At 38.9% G+C, this 9,387-nt stretch overlaps 2 protein-coding genes across 2 annotated transcripts in view; one reads left to right on the top strand and one right to left on the bottom strand.

Annotated features, from left to right (window-relative positions):
* Nucleotides 1–3,413, top strand: part of enpep (glutamyl aminopeptidase) — a 13,725-nt gene extending 10,312 nt beyond the window's left edge. Inside the window, 5 exon segments of the mRNA XM_015397096.1 lie at nt 65–188; nt 298–471; nt 1,961–2,101; nt 2,713–2,794; nt 2,950–3,413. Of these exon segments, the coding sequence (XP_015252582.1) occupies nt 65–188; nt 298–471; nt 1,961–2,101; nt 2,713–2,794; nt 2,950–3,111 (683 nt within the window). The 3' untranslated portion in view covers nt 3,112–3,413.
* Nucleotides 3,414–4,990: 1,577 nt separating this feature from the next.
* lrit3 (leucine-rich repeat, immunoglobulin-like and transmembrane domains 3) overlaps nt 4,991–9,387 on the bottom strand; it is a 5,614-nt gene continuing 1,217 nt past the window's right edge. Inside the window, exons 2-5 of the mRNA XM_015397094.1 lie at nt 7,481–7,855; nt 7,307–7,392; nt 5,593–5,886; nt 4,991–5,310 (exon numbers count right to left, since the gene is read on the bottom strand). Of these exons, the coding sequence (XP_015252580.1) occupies nt 4,991–5,310; nt 5,593–5,886; nt 7,307–7,392; nt 7,481–7,855 (1,075 nt within the window). The remainder of the gene's footprint in view (nt 5,311–5,592; nt 5,887–7,306; nt 7,393–7,480; nt 7,856–9,387) is intronic.

Genomic DNA, 9,387 nt, shown 5'->3' with positions numbered 1-9,387 from the left:
AGAGACAGTGTATACTCATACTAAATGGTTACTTTTAAAATTTGTACTGAACATATATTGACAGTGACTGCTTTATTGTGCAGGTTGCTAAGGGAAACTGTCCTCAGCATTGCATGTGGCGTGGGAGACAAGGATTCTTTGGACCAAGCATCCATTCTATTTGACCAGTGGATTGATAACACTCTCAGGTTAGCTTTTTTAATGTGTTTAAACCTACAAAAACACTGAACCTTCAAACAAAATGTTAAACTTCAATTCTAACATATTTTCTGTTATTTTTTTATTTTTAATCTGCAGCAGCGTCCCCGTCAACCTGAGGCTACTGGTGTACCGCTATGGCATGAAGAATTCAGGGACTCCAGAGAAGTGGAACGAGATGTTCCGAAGGTACAAAAGCTCGACTCTGGCTCAGGAGAAGGACAAGCTTCTGTACGGACTGGCATCGGTGGACAATGTGGAGCTTTTGAACAAGTCAGTGTGAAGGTTTGATCCCCTGAATATCAGCATTAGGCCATCTCCATCTAGCCCCTTCAATTTTTAAAATCAGTGCTTCCTGTAAATGTTTCTGTACGGAAAAAAAAAATACATATATTTTACGCAATTGAGGCTCAAATAATAGAATTTCTGCAGCAAAGCAGGCTTTGTAGTATTAATGTAACAAAATTGTGAAATATCTGAAAAGTTCTAATCTTTTTTCTGAATAATATGAAAACAAAACAAAACAAAAAGAAAGAAACTCTAGGAAAATACACTATATTGCTCACCTGCCTTGAATCACATATAATTTTAACTAATATCCCATTCTTACTTTATATTTAATGTGACACTGGTTCACCCCTCGGCTTTAAATCTTCGGGGAAGGCTGTCCACATATTTATTTATGGAAATCTTAGATCGTTTTTCAGACTTGCTTTCATAAGATCATAAACTAATGTTTGAAGTGAATGCCTGGCTCTAACTCACCCTCTCTAATTCATCCCAAATGTTTTCTAGTGGGTTGAGTTATGACTTTGTGACAGCCAGTTAAACTCATCCACACCAAACTCCTTCATCCATGTTGCTATGGGCCTTGCTTTGCGCTCTGATACGCAGTCATGTTGGAAGAGGAGGGGGTCATCTCTAAAGCCAAGTTGGAATCATGGAATGGTGTAAAAATCAGTTGTTGATTCAGAGTTCCTTTCAGCTGAATTGATGGGTTTCTGAAAAACAACTCCTGGCAACCCCTAAACCCAGGCTCTTCTTTCCGACTGACCTATGGAGAAGTACAGTTCTAATAACCTATCAGACACCTATGGAGAATGTTAACGGCTAGTTTTCTAATATCAAAGCCTGGTTTACATTTTGCAACTTGGTTAGCTCATTAAAATCAGAATTAAATGTGGATCTGTGGTTTTGAGCTGAATTAAAGGCCTGAATTGTTCAATGCTACAGACCCATTGGCAACAAATTCACATCTCAGGACTAAAGATGTCTGCAACAAATACCAAAATCAGGAACTTTGTAAGAAAGTCAGAGTGTGGCAGACATTTGATGTGTCCCCTTTGACAGATGAATGTTTCCAAAGCTCTCTAACTGTAACTTATCTTCCTCCTACTTGGACTGGACTGGATATACTGTAGTTTATTGATCCCTTACTGTACCCAGTCGTTAACCCATTACTTTCTAATTTGTAGTCAGAATAAGTGTTTCAGTTTACTATCTGTGCCACAAATATCACCTTATTTGACAAAAGTAAAGATTTAAATTGCTCTTGATTCCAACGAGGGTTTCCTTAAACTGATATTTTAAAGTAAATATTCCTGAACATTTTGCAGATGGATAGAGGGGGCTGTGGTCTTCGACTTTGTATCAAACCTTCCTGTTTGGATTTTATCTTTAAATCTAGCCTGTCAAGTTTGAAATAATAATAAAAAAAAGGTTGTAAAGAATCGTAAAGATGAAACTTTGCTCTGTCCAACAGTCTTCTGGAAGCCACCAAAAATGAGAGTGTGATAAGAAGTCAGGACCTGTTCACAGTGGTGCGGTATGTGTCGTACAACCCAGTGGGTCAGAAAATGGCCTGGGACTGGACCACCTTAAACTGGGACTTCCTGGTCAACAGGTCAGTACAACCGGGCAAGAACTACCTTAAAATACCATTTATAAAATTATAATTTATTTAGTTGAGCTTGCTGTTTTTAAACATGAATTTGCAAGTCCAGTCAGCTGATGTATATGAGGTAGACATCCAAGTCATTCTCAGGCATAATAAACAATGATAATGGAACAGACTGTAAAGACTATTGCATGACAGTCTTTACAGTGTAATGATGGTCTTTACAGAGTAATCCTCCTCAAAATGAGGAGGATTACATATAAAGTTTCTGCTCAAAGGAAACAAAGTGCAGATATTCCTGTAAACTGTCAAACATTTACTTTAGGTAAGAGCTGGGAATGTCATTTCAAATGACAGCATTTGTTCAATTCAAAGGTCTAAGTTGAAGCCCAGAGCAAGCTTGTAGCATTAGATCTTTAAAACACCATCACATATTTATTTTTCAAAGTTTATTTATTTTTGCACTAGAATATTTTTGTATGCAATAAATTTTTTTTTCATGTATTCATTTTGTAATTCAATATAACCAAATCAATGCAGAGTTGAAATATAATATCTTCATGAGCATGAAAAACAAGCATTTGTTGGCGATGCTGATGATTCATGTGTTTCAACAGATACACCATCAATGACAGGAACCTTGGCCGGCTGCCCTATTGGATCACAACCACCTACAACGAAGAGCTGCAGCTGTGGCAGGTCAGAACATGTCCTTATGTTTTTCTGGTCTTTTGAAAAGTTAGGAAAAAAAACCTCTGTACGCCTTAACTGCTTCTGAATTCATTCCTCTTGAGGTCTGTTTGTGTTTTCGTTTTTCCTTTTTCTGATTAATTTTTCTCACTCTGGCTCTTCAGATGGAGAATTTCTTCAAACTGACTCCAGATGCTGGAGCAGGAGAGATGCCCAGGCAGCAGGCCCTGGAGACAGTAAAGAACAACATCGAGTGGACCAACAGGAACCAGGCTGAAATTGCAGCATGGTTGGAGAGCAACGCTCCTAAAAAGTGGGAATTTTAACCCAGTCTGCTGCGTTCTGTAAAAAATCTTAGTTTAGTCTCCATGTCTGTGAGGAATTCACTCCCAGTGAAACAAAGACAATAATTAATTTTGATTCTGAGCATTACTGGGGAATTAGCCAAACATTTTCTGTTCTTTTCTGCATTTGCCTCAAACCTTTTGAGTAAAACACAAAATAAACTTCTGAAAGAAATTATTACAATAATATTAAGTAATTGAAGTTATTTATGATAGGACCTAAATAATATTCTTGTAAAGATTCTTGTAAAATGTGTATTTTTTTAATCAGGTCTTAAAGAACACAAAGCTTAATAAAAATATTTTTATGCGAACCATTTTTGTCCTATAATTCATTACATTGAAAAACAGAGATTTAAGGTAGTATTTTGAAATAATGTGACCAAAATTTGAGCCTTGTGGAGCATGATAGTTTAAATCATTCAATCGACAATTTCCTACATTTACAGAAAAATAGAAATGCATTGCAGAGATGTAAGGGAACTCCTTAAGCAAAACAAGCAGTGGTTTAAATCTGCCGATCATGGTTGAAATGTAACTGTTTTGCTGCGCATGCAGCTTTCTGGTATTTTTCTAAATGTGTATATAATTTACCAGCAGCTTGGTGGACATTTATAAAAAGACATGACAGTGAGTCAAAGATGTCATGAAATTACCTTATTAGCATCAGAGACCTCTACTACAAATAGGGTGCAAGGGTCCTTTGAAGGTGTTTGGTGTTTTTGTCAGAAATTGAGCATTTTTAAAACATAATCTTGTCATGATAATGTTTTACAGTGAGTAGTTACAGAATGACATAATGAATGCATAGCCACCATAGCACCATTTACAAGATGCCACAATGTGAATATGGGCTAAAATCTATGACAACTGCTTTTGAATCATTGCCAAAAAGATTAAATGGCAGCTATGAAGGCAAAAGGTGAACATGTCATGAAGATGTACCCCAGTAAGTAGCTTCTAAGTCTTCAGCTTCAGTCCTTATTTAAAAGGTGTGGTTTAAGCATTATACTAACACTAGCCTGATATCATTTTTTTCTGTTTTTTGATGTGACTCATAGATAATTAAGCTCTTAACAAATATCAGAGTCAGTCTGGAAATGGTGTCTTGCTTCAGAAATACAGTCCTTGAATGTAGAAGTCGTAACACTTTTACTAATTTCTTCCTGATTCCTAAACATGGACACCTGTTTGAGCAAAGACCACGTCACATGACCTGATATAGTCCAATCTACAGCAAATGCAGTCTAATTTTCTCTGTGAAAGTGAATATATGAGATGAAAAACATTTTAAAAATCAAATTAATCAAATCAACAACATACATCTTTTTTTTTTTTTATTACAGCAATCACATTCAACTGTTTCTTCTACAGAACATGTATGGCATGTTAAAAGAGTTTAGACTTGGTGGGATATGGGTTTATGCTAGAATAATTAAAGATTGTCTCTGGCCTTGTGAAAGCATAACCCTACCCCCAGACAAACCTTTAAGAAATGAGAGACCAAAATGGAAAGGGTTAAGCAGTTGAGGTTTGGTCAGGGTGAAATAAATCACATGGTAGATAATCAACTGAGAGAGGGGAACAAGTCTTTTTACCCTCGAATCCAGAGGTCAAAGCTGCAGTAGGGAGTTTTAAGAGAACAGCTGACTTACCCTGAATATTTGAACAAGCACCTCCTCCAGGTCCCTCACTCTTGCTCCACCAGCCCACCTCCCAACACCACAGCAGCGCCTACCTTGAACAAGCAGGTTAACAACCAGGGCTACTGATGATGGCGGACAGTAATGGTACATTCACTGGTATGGACCGAACATCAATGATATGCTTTGTTTTCTTGAAATGAATGAAAATGAAGAGTTTAAATGTCCGGGGTGTTGTTCGGTAAAATCGTTGGGGCATTTGTAATGTTCGGACTCTCCTTTTCTTTGAGGTTGTAGACGTCAGGAGTTCGGGGGCGCTTTCTGTATTTTGGTGATGGTTTGGACAAGGTCTTTTGAGATTTCCTTTTTGGGAAACGAGACAGTCTTGTGATTCCCATAACCCTGAGTTTGATTGGAGCTTCAGATATTCCAGCCATGTTTCGTGCCTGACAGCGATATTCCCCAGCATCCTTGTAAGATAAGCCATTCAGACTGATTATTGACCAACGAACGCCGACCCTGGGAGATTCCTGTATGACTGAAACAAGTGGCAGACAGTTTAAACTGAATTTTTTTATTTGAGAAAAAAAATCAGCATTATAAAGGTAAACGATAAAGTAAAAGCTAAATTATGATGAAGAAATATTAATGCTTCAAATATGGGACAACTTACAGCTCTCCAAAATCCTGGGCAGCTGTTCAGGTTTCTGCAGGAACTCTTGCTGACAACAACCTGTTGAGAATAATAAGCTCTTTGTTGCTTTAATCCAGATTATTCTAGCATCACTTCAGTACCTCAGATTGGCCCCGCATCTCTTACCAGTGGAAGGAGAGGTCTTGATCCAGGTTAGCGTTGGGGTTGGGTACCCGCTTGCATCACATCGGAGGATAACATTGCTGCCTAGTGGAGAGATAACCCTGGTTGCTGCTGGCTGGACAGAGGGCCTCATACAGCGAGAGAGATCATCCTGTGTTAGAAGCAACCCGGACTGGCCAACAGACCTGCTGCACATTAGCAGCTGATCAATCAAAACCACTGGACTCCCCACAGACATGGACAATGATGTCAGCATGGATATCTGGCAATCACACAGCCAGGGGTTGTCATGAAGACCTGGGTAAGAAGACAGGTTTTATTCTTCTGGTCAATGGCGTAACGACACAACAATAAGCCCGTAAGCAACATCACCTGGGTGGGCCCCAATGAAGTATAACACGTGATAAAGGTCGCCATAGACAACCGACCCGAAATATGCCCCATAAATACGCACTTCATTTCATCATTCTTCACCGTCACTAGACATGGATATACTTTAGTATATTCTGTTGTAAAATAAGTATTATCGGGCTACCTTGAGTTTCACAGCTCTCCTCACCTACGCTCTCTCCATTCATCTCCTGGTCACAATCTTTACTCAATGCAGCAGCAACGTCCACCTCTCCCTCTTTGGTTCTTTGAAAGAACGTCTTTATTTTGGGAAGTTTTTTACCCAATGTTTTTAATCCACGCTCTGGATTACCCTTAATTCCAAGTCGTAGTGTAAAAAATAAAATACTCAAATACATTGTTCTTTTAAGATCTTTATTGTGTTTTTAAACATATTATATGAGTGTATTTTTGACCAACTGTTAGGTTTATTGAACTAATAAACTATACACAGTTATTAACATATTAATTAAAAGTACCACTGTCTGCTTGGCTATTGGTGTTGTGTTTAAGCGGCTCACCATCATGTTGAAATCTGGCATGTGTTGGGGTTTAAATAAGGTCCAGTCAGTCAGCCCAGTAACAGGTGGGTTTAAGATGCATTTTACACACCATTACATCTGCAAAGAGACGTCTTAGTCCACAAGTAAGTAGGGGGCCAACCAGGTGTCACTGACGGGGCCCCTAAGAGGACTGGGCCCCCTAAGCAACTGCTGTCTCTGCTTACTGATAATTATGCCATTGCTTCTGGTGTAGCTGTACAGATGAAATACTTGACACCTATAATCAGGATCTAGAGTTTATCAAAAGCATTTTATCGGGTGTGTTTGGATCTTGGAAAACTGGATTGTAGTCTGGAGGTTTAAACATTTGGAGGTGGTCTTTTTTCCGTTTATCCATTCATTCCTTCATAGACTATCATGGTCTGTTGACTTTGCTATATCCGATACTTGGCCTATACTGTTGCAGACTCAAAAGTAACAGCAGCCTTTAGGAATGCAGAGTGATCAATGGTGTTCTTATAATTACGTTTTTCTCAGTTTTTCTAAAATCAACTTATTGCAGTTTTTCCTGCATGTCTGTGAACTGGCTATTGTCTTTAATTTCTAACTTTCATTTAGATTTCTTTTTTATCAATCAATTGTACAGATTTATTTTCTCTTTTATCTTTTTTCTCTTTCCATGAGACGTGGCGGTGTTTGAGGGGTTAAGCGTGCATCCCATGCACACAGGCTTGGTCCTCTATGCGACTATTGCAGGTTCAACTCCCGGCCTGTTGACCTTTTCTGCATGTCTTCCCCTTCTCTCTAATTCTATTTATACTTGCCTAGGATCTTTCTTTGAACTGGTCCTCCCTGTAGCTCTGGAAGAGGAAACCAAAGGTCTAAAAGCTCAGCTGGTAACATGGTAAGCCTGAGCAAAAGAGAGCATCAATGAGCAGGTGGAGCTGACATAAAATATATTTTTACAGTCTCACTTGTACTGTGGCTCCATAACCCACCTGTTGCTGGATAAATCCAGGTAGGTGATGTTAGGGAGGAAGAGCGCAGCATGAGCTGGAAGGCTGGTTAGGCGGTTGTTGTTGAGTCCAAGAGTCTGGAGGCGGGGCATGTCTCTCAGCCCCTCCCAGGGGAAGGCTGTCAGCCGGTTTCCATCCAGGCGCAGCTCCCTTAGAGCCTTCAGGTTGACAAAGCTGCTGGGATGGACAGATGTTATGGTGTTGTAGGTCAGCCACAAGAAGCGTAGCTCAGATAGGTTATAGAAAGCTGCTCGAGGCACCCTGGAGATCAGGGTCTTCTCCAGGCGAAGTTTGACTGTGTCGGCTGGAACGTTCACAGGAAGTGTGGACATCCCAGCATCACTGCACTGAACCAACCTGCCCAAACACATAAGCATGGCAAAGATGAACTTTCATTAAAGGTATAGTGGAGGATCTTTGTGAGTTGTTGAAAAGACCCGGCCTCTCCACTTAAAAAAAAAAAAATGCACATGCACAACTCTGTAGCTGAACACAAGATGGAACGCATATATTCAACACGTGCGTGAGCATGCACAAGCCCATTCCTCCTCTTTCATGCTCTGTTTAACATACAAGCCTGCTTTCCAAAAGAATATTTGCAATTTTTCCTCTATTTCAGACTCACCCCCAGTAAGTGAAAATAGGGACGAACATGTAGGATGTCTTTACATAAATATATCACCTGAATGATTGACAATTAGGAGGACCACTCATTTTGATGATCCAACCAGAAAAAGAACATCCTCCACTATACCTTTAACTCTGACTGATAAAAGCATCTTTTTTGTGTGTAGAAATATAACAAATATATTTTTTTAATTTGTAAGCACACGTGGAGGTTTGTAATAAAAAAAAAATCCTTTGAAACAAAATTTGGAAATATCATAAAGTCAGACACTTGTCATAAAGTCAGAAAATGCATTTTTCAGAACCCAAATACACTAATACAGGATTTAGGTTCAGCAAATTTCAATAAAAACAACAATGAAAATCCAAGAGATGTAGAAACAAAGAACAGAAACAACCTGAGCCATTCAGAACTACAGAGGTACTTACCTCTATACACATGTATGAAGTGACAAGCATGTTTGAGCATTTCATGGATATAATTTTGAGTAAACCGTATTGGCTAAGAAGGCCAAACTGAGACTGTTGGAGAACTATGGCTAAATAAATATGTGATTCTGTCCAGTCTTGCTGTTGTACCAGAAACTTGGGGTTTTCCTCTTGTTACATGTGATTAGGGGGGACAGGTCATCAATCATCACAGAGTTCTGATCTTCTTATGGTAGCACTCTGACAGGTTGGTTGTTCCAAATTAAAAAAAAGGTTGTGCCATTCTGCCCATACTCAACCTCTGAACATCATTTTCTGCCCCAGATTTGGACTTCCTGCTATCCAGTGTCCTGAGCTGCCATTTATTTGATTCCAAAGCAAATATTTAACAATTTCTTCTGTGTGGCTGGTTGTCTTGGTTCCTAAAGAATATTATTGTCCTTTACAAGCATTATTTTCCCTTCCCTGCCCTAATTGCCTTGGTTTGCTAAAATGTTACATTATTATATTAAAAAACATCTTACAGTTTTGATCCCATCACACAAGATGAACCAGGTGTAATTCACACTCTGACCACTAGATGGTAAGAAAACACCTCTAATAATATCCTTAATACAAGGCTGTCCAAATTTTGGCCTGGAGGCCATTAGCGGCCCTCAGAGTAATTTTAAGGTGGCCCCTTTAACACAAGTTAAGAATGACCTAAATTAGGTTTTCCAGCTTAAGCAGTCGATGTAGACACCCATGAAACCCATGTGACACAACAACGGCAATAACTTGTGCAATATCTATCTATCTATATATATATATATATATATATATATATATATATA

Source organism: Cyprinodon variegatus, unplaced genomic scaffold, assembly GCF_000732505.1.
Source record: "Cyprinodon variegatus isolate N-32 unplaced genomic scaffold, C_variegatus-1.0 Scaffold838, whole genome shotgun sequence".
NCBI classification, from domain to species: Eukaryota; Metazoa; Chordata; class Actinopteri; order Cyprinodontiformes; family Cyprinodontidae; genus Cyprinodon; species Cyprinodon variegatus.
Note: the sequence above shows the minus strand (reverse complement) of the source record. Positions and strands in the feature narration are given on the sequence as shown.